Genomic DNA, 18,992 nt, shown 5'->3' on the forward strand with positions numbered 1-18,992 from the left:
TTGTGCTAAGGTTGTTTTGTACAACAGCACCCAGGAACATCATGAATCATCATCAAATGAAGTGACAGGTGACCTTACCAATATCTATATCCATCTTTGATACTTAATGTCAAAATCAGTACCCAAAATAACACTTCAGTTTTAATGACATTATGAAAACAACTTAGAAACATCAAAACAAAGCCCAATGACTATTTACCTAAATATTTCCAAACAACGTAAAAAAATAATATGATTATCTGCCAAAAAGCGATTCCATTTGGCATAAAAGACAAAATAGTGATGAAAATTAAGTGAATGGATCACTGAAAATCAGTGCTGAAAGGTGTTTGCATAAGAAAATTCTATGCACTTCAAGTTCTTTACCTCGACCGTTAATATTGGCTGATAACATGCTTGATTATTTCTATTTGAAAACATGAGTAAAAGCTTTCCTAAACAGTTTAGTTTTTTATCCCCCGCCAGGCCAGACTGGCCGAAGGGGGGATTATGTTGTGGCGCAGGACTTCCGTCCCACAGAGGATACTAAGCTTGTGAAATCAACTCATCCTACAGTTTCCAGAGAATATCCCTGAAATTCTACACACAAGATGTCGACATGTTGATGATACTATAGCAGTCCCGTTTCATTTCGACTAATTTTGGCAGAGTTACTGCCCCTGTTTTACGGAGTTTCATTTGCCTAATTGTGAGATAGGTACTAAGCTTGTGAAATCAACTCCTCCTACAGTTTCCAAAGAATATCCCTTACACTCTACACACAGGAGATGTCGACATGTTGATGATACGCATAATGCAGTACCGTTTCATTTCGACTAATGTTGGCAGAGTTACTGCCCCCGTTTTACGGAGTTTCATTTGCCTAATTGTGAGAGGTACTAAGCTTGTGAAATCAACTCCTCCTTCAGCTTTTAGAGAATATCCCTGACACTCTACACAGAAGATGTCAACATGTTGATGATACGCATAACGCAGTACCGTTTCATTTCGACTAATTTTGACAGAGTTACTGTCCCTGTTTTATGGAGCTTCATGAAATCTACTCCTCCAGTTTCCAGAGAATATCACAATATCTAACTATAACTATCATGACTATAGTTAGTTTCCTTGTATAAGGCTTTTCTGGGTGAACTACAACCTTATGGCATTAGCATTCAGACTTGATTAATCCCAACAAAATGTTCTGCACAATTTGTTTCAAATGCAGTGCCATCTACTGTTGTTATTTCATAAGTTGTTATTTAATAAAATACAAAGAAAATATCATATCATAACTCGTTAAAAAAATTCATGTGGGGGATGTTGTGCTCTCTTGTTTTGTTTTGGTTAACGCCACACTCAGCAATATTCCAGCTATACGATGGTGGTCTGTAAATAATCAAAATCTGTACCAGACAATCCAGTCCAGTGGTTTCACATGAACGTCAATCCACGCATTTGGGATCGATAACATGTATCAACCAAGTCAGCGAGCCTGAGCACCTGATCCCGTTGGTCGCCTTGTACAACAAGCATAGTCGCCTCTTACGGCAAGCATGGGTTGCTGAAGACCTATTCTACCTAGGATCTTCACCTAAACATGTCATACAATCACAGGTTGGTTCACTACACAAAGGGGAGACAATTTCAGTGACCTTGACCTTCAATAATCATACCAATTCCATGGCTCAGCTTGAGGATATGTACCAAATTTAATGTGCACTAAACTACTTAAGATTTCCAAAGAACTTTCCAGCATAAAAACCAAGTCTTGGTGGAATATCATGCATTATGACCTTCAAACATATGCAGAAATAAGCATTTCAGTGAAAACTGCAAAACATACACGAATTATCTTCACTGTGACCTTGACCGCAAAACAAGAGTATAAAGAGATGATATCCATGAATACAGCACAGCTGTAGAGATGTGCTGCATACAATACAGATGTGGAGACAAGGTTACAAATTGGGTGTACACAATTATTTTACAAATTTCCAAAGTGTTAAGTTTCATTAAACAACCAGTTAATGCTTCCCAAGTTAAGCAGTCAAATCTTTTTCCAAAGCTGTGGCCTTGACAAAACGATCCTAGTGTGACAGTTGTATAGTATGGGAGTTAAAATCTATAAAGCATCTTTAGATTACGGTTTATTATTGACTAAACTTTTCTCATTAAAGAAACTTTCCAAACATGCCTATTATACACTTTGGTTAGTTGGAAAGCCAGACAGATATGGGAACTTATTTTTGAAGAATTTAACTGTTGGAAATCCATTTTTATAAAACCTTTCAAAATAACTAAAGATACAAAGCTTCCGTGGTTTCAGTTCAGGATAATTCATAGGATACTTACAACAAACTCTTTTCTATTTTATATCAAGAATGCGGACAGTGATCAATGCACTTTTTGCAGTGATGATAGAGAAACGATTGTCCATCTCTTGTCGGAGTGGGATATTGTACAGAATTTCTGGAAACAATTTATGAGCTGGATAAATGACAAATGTGTACCAATTCATAATCTAAATCTTTCAGCAGAATTTAACATTTTTGGCTTCCAAGAAAATCTTATAACTGATAAAGTGTTTGTAGATAAAATATTCTGTGAACAGGATGATAAAATCAGATGTCGAGTTTAAAATATACCACTGAATACAGTTTTTAATGAATGAAATCAAACTTCTATATAAGATAGAGAAAAGATTGTTCTTTGTCCATAAACAGAGGTTTGGAATTTAACAGACTGGATGATGTACCACAACCTTTTTGAGTTTTAGGATATGTATATATTAATATATATGCTTGTGTACATGCGTATATCATGGTATGCCCGTGTCACTGTCTTCATTTCCGTATCATTCCACAGAAACCACTGATTTGAGATCTTTTTGAGAATATAATGTATGTGTGTATGAGAGTGCTTGTGGCGTCCCTGTGTGAGTGAGTGAGTATGGTTTAACGCCACTTTTAGCACTATTCCAGCAATATCACGGCAGGGGACACCAGAAATGGGCTTCACACATTGTACCCATGTCGGGAATCGAACCCGGGTCTTCGGCGTGACGAGCGAACGCTTTAATCACCAGGCTACCCAACCGCCCCTTTGTGACACATACTGTACATTTACTACACTGACCATCAGTGTCTGCCAAGTCAAATGTAATTTCCTAACATGCTCAATCGAATAGGGCTGTCAAGGACAATGTACTTTATCAAAATTAACTTAAAAAAAACCTATGAAATGTTATTAAAGAGACCCCCCCCCATCAACAAGTCTGACCACCAGTGTATATATATATATATATATATAAATGCAAAAACATGATAGCTGTGGTACCCAATTTTTTTGTGGTAGGATTGTAATGTTTCATGTAGAAAATAATCTTGCTTAAGAAACTGAAAACAACAAACCTTGAAGGCTCGGGCATATCTGTTCAACTAAATATCATGACCAAAACCCTTGCGAAAGCTGACCCCAACTCATGCAAGTTTATAGATAACTGCGTTAACTTTTGAGAGTAACCACAAAGGTGTCCTCCCCCGTTTCGTATTTTTCGTAATGACTTTGCCATCATGCCACATAAGACATTATAAGCATCGTACTTTTCGACCAAAACTGGAATATTGTACACCAAAATCATGGTTATCATTGGTCTAACATTTCCTTTTTTTACAACGAAGTTTCTTAGATATTGATCCATGAACATGTTCGCAACTGTCCCTGATCCAAGGAGGAATGTGTCCCGTTTTCAAGCCAATATTTCATTGTTTAATCTTGGATGGATTGTTCTGATAGTTTTTCAAAATGTGGGTTTTGTTCCAGGCAAAGGACACATTAGCATGGTAATGAATGTATACGCACTAATGAGAAAGATGGAGGTTGAAGTGAGACAATTGGAATTTTAACATTGTGTTGAGATAATTGTACTTGTATAATAATGTGCATGCGCGTGATTACTTTTTCTAGTCTGGACTAACGTCTATTTTATAAAGCTAACCCACCCACAGTATACTCGGCCCAAACATTGTTTTAGCCAAGTTCCATCTTTTAATGTCTTTTGGAATGAAGCTGTATGGGATCGAGTCCTACATGTGCAATGTGGTTTCTATTTAGTGTACCTGAATGCTGCACCAGGTATAGTCAATACAAAGTAAAATATAAACATATGAATGTACATGTTTTTATTCATATTGGTTTCAAAGCACATCTTAACAATGTTGAAGTACAATAGAGAACACAAAAGACAATGAAATAAAATGAGTAAAATGAATGAACTAAAACAATGTATACTTTACATATGATTCATTGCCACCAGAGCATTGATAATCTTCAATTACTATAAATTAAAGAGTACAACAGTGGTCCGAGAAAACTGCTTGTACATCAACTAGTAGCCAGGTGGGGGAGGGGGAGGGGGTGCCACAGGGCCAGATGGGGGAGGTGGTGGTGCACCAGTGGAATGCTGCATCCACTGGCTATACATAAAGGCCATGTTCTGCAAATCCTGCATCTTCCCTGGTCCTCCCTGTTGTGGCTGTTGCTGTGACTGTGGAGGTTTAGGTGGTACTGCTGGTGTTGCAGCTGCTGCAGCACCAGCTCCACCATAACCATTCATTTGTGGCTGCCTCGGTTGTCCATATTGAGGCTGCTGCACTACAGACTGTGGTTTGGGCGCCATTCCCCCCCTTGAAGCCCCTTGGTTGAAATTGTTCTTTGGTGCCTGTCCAGTTTGGCTTTGACCTGAAAACCTGCTGTCAGTTCTTTGACTGAACCCACCCCTACTTGAACCACTTGAATATCCTCCTCCCCTGGACCCACTTGAACTATCGCGCGATGCCTGACCAAACCCACTCGAACTGCTACCACTCCCCATGCTACCACTCCCCATACTGCCACCCCCGTAACTTGATCCCCCATAACTTGAACCGCCATAACTTGAACCCCCACGTCCTCTGTTACCATCACGACTACCATAGCTATCATGATCTCTGTAGCTTCCACGGCTGTCACGACCACTCCTGTCATCTCTACCCTTCCACCTGCTTCGACCTGTAATAAGATAGTCCAGAAGTTAAGAAGATAAGCTTCAATGCATATGAATGACAAATTACAGTTAAATTCTTTACCATAAATAATTTTATCAGATATGAACAGTTTTAATATGGTCAATAAAATTATATTGAGAGAAACTTAGTTCACAAATGAAAAAATAGAATAGAAAAATACAAGAGCTAAATTTAAAAGATACAATATCTACATTAAGAACCAAACAAGACAAGACAACAAAGGTAACTGCATGCGAACAAATTTATCCAGGATAAGAGCATGACCACTCTGATCAGGGATTCATTTGGGTCGAACACAAGTCCCTCCACCAAACAGTGCCGTCCCACAATAAAACTGAAGTCTGGGGGTTGCAATAGCAACATTTTACGAGTGGTCATTTAAATTTCAAGATCAAAACTAAATTACTATGTAGATAATGTAGGCTCTTTTCAGGGCTTTGTTGAGGGCGCAACACTGATTCAAATGAAAACAAAATGTTCCTCATACCTCTAATAATAGTAGTCCCGCCGTTGTCTACTAAATCTGTTTCTGTACTGACCTTTGCCCATGCTCCCTCGGTTTGACTCGGCCAACTGAAGTAGTTTAGGGTTGATGTTCTGGTTGGCTTCCCGGAGCACGGAGACCAGGTCGTTCACCTGCTTGCTATTGCTAGGTGTGAAGAATGTGTAGGCAGTGCCAGTGTTGTTGCTGCGGCCTGTCCGGCCAATGCGATGCACATAGTCCTCAGAGCAGGCAGGGTAGTCAAAGTTTATCACAAATTTAATGTCTTCCACATCTGTTTTTGTCACAGCGTGTTTGTTAACACAGCCACAACAGGGAGAGAGAAAGTTAACACAAGGTTAGAGAGGGTTCAGGGATTTCTGGGGACAGTCTGCTTTATCTGGAAGGCAAGTCTGTGTTAGTTCACTGGGGCAGAAAATGTGCACAAACTCCCAAGCACCATTGAAAAGTAAATTGTGTACTTGGCACATTATCTTATCACACCATTCCTACTTCTGAAGCAATGAAGCCCTTGTATTCCAGTGGCAGGAAGGTTAATGGTTTTAAGATCTGGGCTTGAACTTATATTAAACATGCACTTAACATTTATACTTGTTCAGATCATTCTTACAAATGATAATTTATCATTAAGTTTCATCTATTAGTCATTCCATGATAAGGTAAGAAAGTCAAAACAGCAATTTTTGAAAGATTCAGTGTATGTGATTTCTAGAATAAGTGAAGCTACATGCTAGAACCAGGCCAAGGGGCGCAAGATTATCCCTTTATAAGCTGTCATGTATAAATGATGCTTGGGTGAAGCATATTCCCTATTCCCCAGGTTCAGGATCCTGTCAACTCAACAACACCTCAACATCACACCTTCTATACTCAATGCACACTCCCCTTTCCAATTCACTACTGTTTGCAGCTGGTGGCAATTGGGGCTATAGATATTACCCTAAGTCAAAGTGACGCACTTACCTTTTCAGTATTACCTACCTTCTCCTCTGCTGCAGAGTAGATAAACACTGCAACCCTAGGGTGCCCCAACACCATTCTATAACATGACTGCTCTAGTGATTCATTCATTCATTGTCCAGGGAGCATGCATCTTCTAGATTCGGTACTTTGCTGTACCACAGATAACGCACGCCATGACTCCACACAACGTCGGCTCCTCCAACCTCAATCTATCCACTGTGCCTGCACCAAGCACAGACACCGACTTAATTGTCACCTCTGAACAGATACTAACAATCCATCCACGAGTTTCAGCAGCTATTACACCTCTCCAAACAAATTCTACCTTCTCAGATAAAACATATCCAGTCAAAGGCTTATACATTTTCCAGGCCATAGCTGATACAAGTGCAATATTCCCATAAGTTTGTTGAAGTTTTTACAAATGTTTTGAGGATTGGAGCCAGTTGTACATGTGTATGAGCAGTCAGTCTGTGCCGTGGTTCCATAGCAAAGTTCCCATTGTGATGTGATTTGACGAGTACCACAGAGCAGGTCCCGACATGACTCCATGATTGCAATCAGTGAGGGAGGAGAGACAGCTCGCAGAGTCGGCATATTTCCAGGTTGCACAATGCAGACATGTGGTGTGGCTACAACAACTGACTGCTTCTTGCTGACAGACATTTGTAAAGGCCAGAAACTAGATTATTTTCTCAAAATTTGGAATGAAAACAAATTAACCTAAATACAGCAAGTGTAACCAGTTGAGCTTCACAACACCACTTCCAAGCCATACAGATTGTGCACTGCTACCATTTGTTCAAAAGTAGCTGCTAGCTACTACAACTACTAGTTCATGTATCCTTCCTCCTCTCCCTCTCTGCTCCTCAGTGTTAGTCATGCCGGTAGTGGCCAATACCTGCTCTGTCAACACAAACTATACAATTATTGAAAATGGGCATATGTGAAAGAAGCAAATATTGTATCAATGGAATTCTATTTAAAGCAGAAGAAGATGCCAAAAGAATTGCAGATTTTTCTATATGATGGAAGAAAGCAGATTTAATTTCTAAAGTAGAAAGATGATCTGATTTAGTAACCATTTCTTTATGCAACATTAACATACCTAAGCCACGGGAGGCAACATCTGTGGCAATGAGGAGTGGTGTCTTTCCAGTTCTGAATTCTGCAATATTCAAAAGATATGAATTAATAACAGACTAATGAGCATGCACAAAACTTCAACCTCAATAAAAACAATGATAAATGTATTGTAATTGTAATGGTTAATTGAACTTACCGTTCAGAACCCAGTCTCTCTCTTGTTGAGATTTATCTCCATGGATTGCCATGACAGGCCAACTGAAAACAATTTTCGTAAATTAAATTTTTGTTTTCTTGACAAAGGATTTTTCCTATAGTATCAAACATAACAGTACAATCACATACTACCATACAAGCAATGTTTTCAGCTACAAAAATACTGGGGCAGCGTTAGAAATTAGTAGGAATCCGCAAGTCTCTGAGACTAGGTAAACTCGTGACATTTCCTTGTGGACCGACACTTGTTAGGTTGATAGACTCTTACCAGATTGATTTGGCAACTTGTGAAAATACAGCTAAATTTTGAACCACGTGAGGTGAATGTTTTTAGACATTCTGATATTAGGTTTGCATTGTTTCAAAGCAAGTATCATGCTTACCCATCCCTCTTCATCCGTCGAGACAAGTCATCACATTTCCTCTTAGTCTCCATGAATATCAGTGTCTTGTTGTCTCGCTCCTGCATGATGCCTTCAAGGAGTTTCACAAGTCTGAAGTGAAAGTTGTCAATATTTTACAGGAATGCAGACAAGTCAAGTACGGTTTCTTCTTACCAAATGTCCACAGAATCTATCATATCTTAATATTCAGCGATAGAAATTGGCCTTGTCATAGTCCATGTCAAACTACCCAATAGTTCTGGAATCATACATAGGACCAGTAGAAATTTGCCCTGCTATGTTATAAAAGACTAGTTGACAAAATATGATGAATTTCTATTGGTGCTACTTATACTTCAAATTCAACTGGAATGGTGGCTGCACAAATAGTATCATCTAGTGAACCATACATGCCCAATGCAGTACAACATCGAAACAGAACAGCCCGAAGCCTTGCTCAATGACCTTGACCTTCAATCTCAGCCATGAACTGCACACAGACATTCCAATAAAAAAAACCTACAGAGATATTGTGTCCCAAACTTGAGTCTTATAAGCTCTGCTTACTAGGCAAAGAACATAATTAACAGTCATTGGAGTAAAGACCTTCACATTTGACAACCATGACAAAGATATGTTTTGCAAGTGTTCTTAAATATTTAAGAAAGTGAAGCAGATTCTGTCATGAATTCAAAATTTCCTGAATTAGCATAGTCAGAATTCCCAAGAGGTACATCAGGTATGAATTATGGAACATGTAATGCGAGTGTGGTTGAGAAACCAATTGTGGCAGTTGGGCTCAACTCAACTAACAAACTTAGTACAGTGGTCCCTCGTTATTGAATATATTATTCCTGATAAAATAATTTCAGATTTCTTCCGACCATATTGCATCAAAATTCTTTGAAGTTGCATCATTGGTAATGTTTTAACTGAATCGTCGGTAGATTGGGAGGAAACGTGCACAGCTGATTGCTATTTCTGGCTTAGTTTACGAGAAAATACACTGTAATCTTAATCTCTGCGTAGAAAACAATGCCTTGGAAAGCAGGAAATTTTAAATGGTAAATCATCATGTCTAGTGATGTTTTATATCAAATTTCATACTTTTATTGAACAAGTTTGTTCTACTTGTTTATTCACCTGAATTCGCTGAAGGGGTACGATGTGGGGTTTTTTAAAGGCGCATAATAATACTTGACAATATTTTTTTCACTATATACTGTTTTGTTTCTACCACATAACTCGACCTTCGTTAAACCGCTGATCATCTATATCGCTCATCAATTATTTGGACCCTGGAGATAGCGTTGTAGCGAGGGATCACTGTAGCACTTAAGTCTTAAACTTACTTATTCTCCTTCTCATACTCTTGGCACACATCAATTATCTGAAGGATGTTGTGATTAGCACTAAGCTGCAAAGCTCCTATATTAACTTGACAGTAGTCCTTGAGGAAGTCCTCTGCCAGTTTTCGCACTTCTTTGGGCCATGTGGCACTCCACATGAGTGTTTGTCTGTCTGGCTACAAAAACAAATCCATTTCATCAGCATCACAGACATGTCCAGAGAATATTTGCTTTTTGGACGATTACTATCAGTTTTCAGATTGTTGTACAAAACTTAATAAAGTGAAAAAATAGATGTTTTTACAAGCCTTAATTAATAAAACCGGCATGATATACATACACAGTTGTCATGAATCTGCATAAAGTAAGATGTGATTACTTACTCGAACTTGTTCAATGATTTTTCTGATCTGGGGCTCAAAACCCATGTCCAACATTCTGTCTGCTTCATCAAGAACCATGTATGTTGTTCGTCTGAGGTTAGTCTTTCCAGCTTCAAGGAAGTCAATCAATCTTCCAGGTGTTGCAATGCAGATTTCAGCTCCTGAAATAATATAAGGAAACCTTAATTTTATGTTATTGTATCCTAATGAATGCGTAAAGAGTTTTGCTAAATTATTAAATACAAGCTTGCCCATGCATAGGTTAATTACCTCTTTCTAGATCTCTGATCTGTGGTCCCTTTGGAGCACCGCCATACACACAGCAGTTGCGAACCTTGGATGCATGGCCAAATTCAATGGCTACTTCTTGAACCTGCTGGGCTAACTCTCTTGTTGGAACCAGCACCAAACACTATAATAAAATACAATGACTTAAGTAATTTTAACATGTTCTAACTAGAAACATCAAGCTCAGGTTTCAATACAGTCAATAGCGATATGACTTAAGGACATGTCAACTGTTGCAATAAATAAAAGTGAACTGAACTGAAATTCAGACCATGGTGCCTACACCTGCTGTTTTTGTCCAAAGTGTTTGATGCATAACAAAATAATACTTACAATTGGTCCATCTCCAGGTTCGAGGTAGGGTTGATTTGTTATGTGGATGATAGCTGGCAGGATAAACTGCAAATCAATTGATTGAACCAAACTTAGAGAAACTCAAGTTTCAAAAGTCAGCAGGAACACTGAATAGTGAAAATGATTCACAAAGGCATAAACCCTGTACTTATAAATTGCTTAACTTCAAGTACATAGTTTCATGTGATCAAATGGTTGTCCTAACCATGCCAATATTTTGTATGCTGCATAGTATTTTAATTTATTTCTTTTATAAGTTGTATTTAGAAATTGTATGATGAACTTGCTTGATAATGGTTTTAGTATCTGCGCCAAATCCTCACATTCATTGTAACAAAGAAGTTGTATATCCATAGAACTATCTCCCTTGTTCAGCATCTTAATTATCCTTTAGTTTTCATAGCCTTTCCCTCAAGTGTTCAACTAAAGAAATATATGTTATGTGTGAGCATACCCCAAGAGTCTTGCCTGATCCTGTCTGTGCAATTCCAACACAGTCTCTGCCTGAAAGTGCAACAGGCCAACCCATACTCTGAATTGGTGTTGGTTTTTGCCAGTTGTTTCTTCTGATTTGATGCATAACATAGTCTGTAAAAAAACAAACAATATTTCATGTACAGCACCACAATAAGGCACTTACTATCTTCATGAAAATTAGAACAAGTATCATCAGGAGGTATCATATTCACACCCCACATAACCATTTAATTTTTTTTATTGTTTTGATCACGAAAAAGGATCAAAAACAAAAATTCGAAATCATCAAAAGGCACCAGCTTCCTCGACCTATCTAAATAGGTATTTCCAACAAGAAATATCTAAATGTTTTTGGAGTTCTGCTGAGGAAACTGACAGCTAACAATTTGCTCTTTTTACTTCATGTCAATTAAAACAATTTCATCTTTTCCCCAAAAAAATTAAGATCCCATGATAGCAAAAGATGGATTTAAAATCAATATCTCGCTAAAACCAACCTGGAATGTTTGCCTCTTCAAAGGCAAGGATTGCCTTTGGTACATCTCGTCCCCTAATTGTAATCTGGTTCTCATTGTAGAATGCCTGAATTTCTTCCTAGAAATAGAAGAGCAAACACTGAAATCATCATATATATCACATTCATGGTTAGAAATTAACACTAGCCCATTAGCCTAGGGCTAGCACAAATTCCTGCGGGCTAGCATTAATTTCCCTGTTGTTTAACATTACAAGGTCAATTTATCTTTACCTGGGCAAGTAAAACTTTTTAGTTAAGTCCTAACCCTGCACATGCCAATTATTGTGATTTGTTATAAAAACTTGTATATAACTAAATACTCACGGGTGATCGATTCACTACATTTGGATGTTCCCTGTAGAAATTCTTTTCAATCTTGGGAAGCCTCTCCATATCCCATCTGGGTTTCCTCAGTCTTTCTCCAGGTTGTATGCCCTTGAGGGATGGCCTGCCACCACCTCGACCCATACCACCACCAGATCCATATCTGTCAAATCCTCCTCCACCTCGACCACCATCTCTCCCTCCAAAACGAGATCCTCCACCTCGACCACCATCTCTCCCACCGAACCTAAGACAAGTTAAATAATTGATTTGACTTTTCTAGGGAGAACAATTCATAAGAAACTTGTTTGCAAATGAAAGTTGGTACTTTTTCCTGAGCATCTAGACTTGGAACATATTCTCAGACTTTACCGAGGTTATATAGTGTCCCAACAAACTTGCGATCAACTATTTCCCAAACTGAGTCTAAGTTCTATCAGTTAAGACAATTTCCAAAGATGTTTGACATAGCATGTTAATCCTTTGTTACTTGATAGATGATCTGAAACCGGACAGGTTTATTTGATCAAATTTGTTTCCTTGAGAATTTGCATCTCACCCGAACCTTTGCTTCTGCTCAACAGAAAAAAAGGATAATGAAATGCCTCCACACTAAAAGGTTGTACATTTTAGCCTTAGATTTCTGAACATGCTGAAGGGGCACTGGACCATTTCGGCCCATGTCCTGATAAGTATTTCAGAACATAACCGGATAAGAATTCGCATGTATAGTATCGTTCGAAATTAGTCATGTCGTTTTTAAGTGCGCGTCATATTTTTGTAATCGACAAATTGTGCGAACAGAAAACAGTTTACACTTGTGATACTCCTTCGAGGTGGACGGGGAAGCCATTTCGAAACGACGCCATATTGGATCGATATTTCTCGAATCTGTGCCTTCACGCAAATTAAAATAATAACTAAGAATGTCCATTGTAAAGAAATAAAAACTAGAATTACGAGGGAGACGTTTAAAAAACACGTGATTCTTGAATTTATCAATTCCATGAGAACCAGGCCTTAATCTATCACAGCGTAGCTGACAAAGCAAATTTTCAAGGACCCATCCCAGTTAGATTTAGACCTATTCTTATTGCTGTTCATTTAAGGTACAAATTTATGATCTATGTAAAATACAAATGAAACTCACCCTTTTCTGTCTGATCTACCTGATGAGTCGAACATTCTATCTCTGTATGACATGCCCGTTGAAACACTGCGACCTACTAGTGGTGGGGCTGCTTTTCTTAATGATTGCGCTCTGACAAGATGGCGAAGTAGTGAGCCGGTCAACACTGACGTCATAAGGGTATTCTTGCGCGCTCGTCTGCTAACAATGAAACGTTAATTGCAATGGGTGGATAAACTGAACATAATCAGCAAGATGAAAACAATGGGCAATTAGTACACGACATTGCTAATTAATTCCGAAGCGTACCTTGATTCTGTGACACGCAATGACACACAAAATATCAGACATGCATCTCTAGATCTATCCACACGTGCTCACCAGTCTCAATGACAACAGTTTATCACAAAAGCAAACTCGGTAAGGCGAAGAAAAATAGATTGCGTTCCCCGATGAAATGTTGTGACATGTGAGAGGATCATGTTTTGAAACAAAATAAATAAAAATAAATGAAGTTTCTATCTAATGTCTAAATCTATCATGTCGTTCTCTTCTCACTTAAATATAACTGAAATGAGAGAGACACTGTGTATCGTCAGTTATACAAGTCCGTGGTATCGTATAACTCGTCAGAAGCCATAGTCACAAAGAGACACAATGTGCGCTTTGAGTGTGCATTTCAGGGTATGTGTATGCATGACATACACTTATATAAGCAGCACAATCATTATTTCATAAATATACAACATAACGTAATAAAATGTCACAGTATAGGAGAAGGTCTCACTCCTGCCTAATATTTAATTGGCAATGCAATAACATGTTAAAATGAGGGATCAGTGTTAATTAACCATATATCGGAATCGTGAATATGGTTCATAAATTTCACGTACTTTCTACACTGTGAATAGATACATAATTAGGTTATTTAAGTCGATAGAAAATAGGAGGTTTCAAACATGATATATTTTATATAAAACTATCCCTACTACATTTCCCAAAACTGTTATTTTGCGTTCGAATATCAAGTTCTTAGCCAGTATTTAGATTTCATCACTTAATCGATGGTAGGTTAACATTCAAATAATAGATTTGAGGTTAATTATTTTTTATATACTCTGTATGCAATCCATTTGGAACTTGTTGTATACACCAATACCAGTCTTGAAGAGACGTTTGATCCCTGATTGATAACACCGCTGAGTTACAGTTATGTGTCACCACTAGTTTCGATACTAATACACACTGCTATTTACGGTAACTCGACACTCCCTTCAAGTTATTGAATTTCTTTTGGACGTATCAGGGTTCAGCATTATTTTAATTCTCAGAGTTTTTTAATTATTAAATTACAAGTATGTACACATACGAATTTTTCGATGTGATATCACGCCAAAATAATACATAATAAGAGAAAGTTAAGTGTAATAGTTTTAACTAAATAGAACGCAATTAGATATATATATTTCGTTTTAATCTAGATACCACTTTTCGCCCTTCCCTTAGGCCTCCTGTCACGTGTTTGATACGACTGAGTGAACATGTGCGTCCGCAGGGAAAGAAAATAACACCACATAAATGGTAAAATGTTCTATGTCACATGAAAAGTAGACCGACTTTATGAAATAGTTATGCAATTACGGATTTAAAAACATTTTTTACACTATAATATACACAGGAATAGATGAAATGTGATATTTACGCAATGATCAATCACGTGGCCGAGGAATGTCTACGAACTCCCTACACAGTATTTCCTGTGTGTATAGAAGGAATTGTAAAAGGACTCGGTAGTGAAGAAGCAGTGCACTAAGTTTACAACAGAGAAGCATGGTTTGAATCAACACTCGTCAACTGGTGGAAGTCATTACGAGAAAGTATGCTGGAAACTTTATACAGATTAATGTAAACGAAAGTTCCCCAGATAAAATGAGCTAAATTAGGGAATTTCAGGATATCAATTAAACGCACAACGCCCATTTGCACGACAGGGAAAACCATTTAGTTTTCATTCTCTTCGAATTTACCGTATAAAATAGTGGATGGGAGAGTTGAAGGGATTCCAAAATATACTATGTAATGTGTGTTCTGCTGTTGTGGTATGTTAGGTTAAATGTGAATAAAAGATTTTGACGTGATGTTTATCTGGATGATAAACATTCACCTTCCTTCACTTTGTTGAAAGTGGAACAATGACAGAGTCACAACAGTCGGCTACACCTTTATTGCCAGTTTGTTACATTCAATAATAAGAGATCAATCGAAAGAAAAGAGACCACTTTGTGTGGAAATAACGAAGTTTGTGGCATAGAATAATCCCAAGGGCAAATGCATAATCTCTTTTAATAGCTATATGTTGTCACTCACTCCTTCCATTGTACGTTTCTGTAATTAGTTGCATGAGGAATTTAATTGCATAGCCCTAAGTACAAGGTACAACAAAGGCAGTGGTAGGTGCTGTGTTGTTTCAAGGACAGTCTTGATGTCTAGTTATAATGTCTTTATGGGTGATCCTAATCCTCTCAATGTTGTATAGCCTTTCTGGCATCTTCCAAGAGACAATTAGTCAGTATTTGAAAAGAAGCATGAAAGTCAAGAGGTCCTTGTCATAACCTTACTGTTAAAACTGGAAAGAATATAGGGGACCTTAGATTCAAAATCCCTCTAAATATGAACTTGAATGTAATTTAAGTATGTTAAATATAGATTGTTTTACATGGAATAGTAATGTTTTGTAATTAGTCCAAAGGCCCTCCTATAATGAACTTTCTTTTCCTGGTTGCTCCAAACATATGGATAGATAGTAATATTCAGCTTTAAACAGCTTATTTAATCTCCAAACTTAACTTAAATGCATGCATTAATCACCACTTACAAACTAATAATGTGAATTAGAGGTTTATGGACATGCACCTCTTCATTGTAAAATGAATGAACACAATGCGTTTGAGTGACAAGGAATAAGAATCTACCCCAAATGCACCCATTTACAACAAACTTCCACCCATAAACCTGTCATTACTGCATATTCTACTCCATTTTGGATGGTGCCGCCTACGTGGTCTTGTGGTAGAGCGTCCGCCCAGAGAGCGGAAGGTCCGGGGTTTGATCCCCGGCCGCATCATACCAAAAGACGTTAAAAGATGGTTCTTGTTGTTACCCTGTCTGGCGCTCGACATTAAGGGGCTAAAACAAGGACTGGTCGGCTCGGAGTCAGTATACTGTGTCTGAGTGGGGTATTCATGTTAAACTGCAGCATGGTATCTCAGTGAGCTAGCACTATAAATCAGCATCAGTCCGGACTAGTACAAGCAGCCACACACACACACGTGCATGCACGTCGCTTTATAAGTGCAATAATCTTGGATGCGACGTTAAACCCAATTTCACCCCACCTCACCATTTTGGATGAGGACATTTATATCGTTCCATGATACACACAACTGATTCTCATATGGCAAGTGTATACTGTATATATTAAATGAGAATGACAAATTTCATTATCCCTATTAAAAATTGAGTGGTATTTATCACTTCCTTTTGCTAACAAACAACAAGTTAGTAGTTGTTGCCTCTCATGTGTAGCCCATTTCATAATGAAAGGTGAGATATGTGACTGGTATGGTTTTATATGTGTAAACAGGTTCACACGAAAGGTCGACCTTAGCAGATCAGTCCAACTAAATCATTATTAGAAATAGTGATAAGTAGAATGAAACAAGTTTGAATCCTGGTTCACCCTGATTGTGTTTATAGGTTGGTCTGCTTCATTCGCATGGGGGACACAGGTGGCCCAGTCATTTTAGGCGCCGCATGTGCAGAGTATCATCCCTTTGGCACGCCAGAAACCTATGATTGTGGGTTGGAATCCCGGTTCACCCTGATTATGTTTCTAGGTTTGCCAGCACCATACCCGTGCTTGTGGGTTTCACCGAAGTGGTAAAAGTCTCAGACCTGCATCACTTCGGGCTGACATGCCGCGATATAACTGGAATACTGTTAAAAGCGGCGTTATTCCCAACTCACTCATTCGCATGCTTGTGTGTTTCACCAAAGGGTAAATGTTTAAGACTTGCACTTTTCCCACTTCAAACTGACACACATTGATATTTCTAAATACTGTTCAAAGAAGTGTTGAACCAAACTCACACTCTATAATTAAACAATCAAAGAGAAAATAGATAATACAGTTTAATTTGTCAGTCTCAGATCTCTGGGATATTTCCTGGTATCAAGACAACTGACCATCCTTTAATAATAAGCCTGATACCGTACTACATTAGCATAATTCATACAGGGCTTGACCTGTGAAGATCCGGGGTAGAATAGGTTTTCAGCAACCCATGATGGCCGTAAACGACTATGCTTGTCGTAATAGGCGACTAACAGGATCGGGTGGTCAGACTCGCTGACTTGGTTGATGCATGTCATCGATCTCAATTGCGAGGATCGATGCTCGTGATGTCAATCACTGGATTGTGTGGTCCAGACTCGATTATTTTACAGACCGCCGTCATATAGCTGGAATATTGCTGAGTGCGGCGTTAAACAACAAACAAACAAAAAATCATACAGGGCTTACACTTTTAGCTCACCTGATTGAAAGTCAAGTAACCTTATGTCTGGTGCGGTCTAGTTGTCCATCTGTTATTCACCTGTATCTCCTCTGAAACTACAAGGCCTATGGAGTTGAAACTCCGTATGAATAATCCCAGCTATGGTGTCTCTAAACAATGCTTACAGAATTATGATCCAACTTGAAGCATGGCAGCCACATCAAAAATTGCATTTTTTACCATGACTGGGCCACTTGTTCACGTGTCATTATAAAATTTGATATGCGGTAAGTATCTGGTATGCGGAAAAACATACAAGAATGGAAGAATAACATGGGCACCTTGTTTGGTCAAGCAGCGTTAAAAATTGTCCTTTTTTTATTTTGATTAGATGCCACATATACCATGATTTGTGTTTGAGAGAATATTGTGAACGGAAACTGTTTGATTGTAGGTGCAATCATGACTGACCTCCGGCCAATGACCAGTGACCTTGGAGTACTGACTCGACCTGATGGAACAGTGACCTTCACGCAAGGTGACACAGGAATCCTGGCAGCAGTATATGGACCAGGAGAAGTGAAAATTGCTCGGGAAATACTGGACCGAGCCACAGTGGAAGTCATCTACAAACCCAAATCAGGGCTGCCCGGATGTTCTGAGAGGTTGCATGAACGATACATTCGCAATACAGTAGAGACGGCCATATTGGCTTCCCTTCACCCCAGGTCCTGCATATCAGTGACTGTACAAGAGCTGCAGGACTCGGGCTCCCTGCTCGCATGCTCCGTGAATGCAGCTTGTTTGGCGTTACTAGATGCCTGTGTGAACATGAAGTACCTGATAGCGGGAGTGTATGTGATTATAGACAGAGAGGGCAACACGGTACTTGACCCGGACCTCAAGCAGGAGGGGGAGAAGGTGGCTGGTGTGACGTTTGTGTTGGAGAACCAGACCTACAGTGTTGTCACCATGTCCAGTCGCGGAAGTCTCACCACGGAACAGTTCCACAGGTGTCTTCTACATGCCCAGGCGGCTGCCAAACAGATTTTCTCCTTCTACAGGATTGCAGTTGAAAAGAAAATGTCAAAACCATGATTGCTTTTAATAAAATGATTTTTGTAAAAGTTATTTTTATTTATTTCAAACTTTCTTTCTGTGGTGTTGTGACGTTATTTTGCCTCCTCAATGTTTAGGAAGGCTCTTACCTCCTGATTAAAGGCGACTATGCTTGTCGTAAAATGTTAATGGGATTGGGTAGTCAGGCTCGCTGACTTGGTTGATGCATGTCATGGATCCCAATTGCATAGATCAATGCTCATGATATCAATCACTGGATTGTCTGGTCCAGACTCGATTATTTACAGACCACTGTCATATAGCTGGAATACTGCTGAGTGTGGTGTTAAACAACAAA

At 38.7% G+C, this 18,992-nt stretch overlaps 2 protein-coding genes across 5 annotated transcripts; one reads left to right on the plus strand and one right to left on the minus strand.

Moving 5' to 3' along the window:
• Positions 1 to 4,148: 4,148 nt before the first annotated feature.
• LOC124150863 (probable ATP-dependent RNA helicase DDX17) lies at positions 4,149 to 13,430 on the minus strand. 3 transcript variants are annotated; one of them, XM_046523017.2, is made up of 14 exons: positions 13,329 to 13,430; positions 13,041 to 13,217; positions 11,891 to 12,137; positions 11,547 to 11,643; positions 11,027 to 11,160; positions 10,552 to 10,617; positions 10,201 to 10,342; positions 9,931 to 10,091; positions 9,551 to 9,723; positions 8,199 to 8,309; positions 7,796 to 7,857; positions 7,622 to 7,681; positions 5,588 to 5,824; positions 4,149 to 5,031 (listed from the first exon to the last, which is right to left on the minus strand). In XM_046523017.2, the coding sequence occupies exons 2-14, from the start codon at positions 13,193 to 13,195 to the stop codon at positions 4,370 to 4,372; spliced, it is 2,307 nt and encodes a 768-aa protein (XP_046378973.1). In that variant the 5' UTR covers positions 13,196 to 13,217; positions 13,329 to 13,430; the 3' UTR covers positions 4,149 to 4,369. The 3 variants fall into 3 exon arrangements, with proteins under 3 accessions (XP_046378973.1, XP_046378974.1, XP_046378976.1); XM_046523018.2 differs by having other exon boundaries at positions 13,041 to 13,220; positions 13,329 to 13,412; XM_046523020.1 differs by having other exon boundaries at positions 4,878 to 5,031; positions 5,536 to 5,824.
• A 1,081-nt stretch (positions 13,431 to 14,511) lies between these two features.
• On the plus strand, positions 14,512 to 18,702 carry LOC124150862 (exosome complex component RRP46-like). 2 transcript variants are annotated; one of them, XM_046523016.2, is made up of 2 exons: positions 14,512 to 14,600; positions 18,030 to 18,702. In XM_046523016.2, the coding sequence occupies exon 2, from the start codon at positions 18,038 to 18,040 to the stop codon at positions 18,671 to 18,673; it is 636 nt and encodes a 211-aa protein (XP_046378972.1). In that variant the 5' UTR covers positions 14,512 to 14,600; positions 18,030 to 18,037; the 3' UTR covers positions 18,674 to 18,702. The 2 variants fall into 2 exon arrangements, with proteins under 2 accessions (XP_046378972.1, XP_046378971.1); XM_046523015.2 differs by lacking the exon at positions 14,512 to 14,600 and adding an exon at positions 14,743 to 14,896.
• Positions 18,703 to 18,992: the final 290 nt, after the last annotated feature.

This window comes from Haliotis rufescens, unplaced genomic scaffold (genome assembly GCF_023055435.1).
Source record: "Haliotis rufescens isolate VD_foot unplaced genomic scaffold, xgHalRufe1.0.p SCAF_11, whole genome shotgun sequence".
Classification (NCBI taxonomy): domain Eukaryota; kingdom Metazoa; phylum Mollusca; class Gastropoda; order Lepetellida; family Haliotidae; genus Haliotis; species Haliotis rufescens.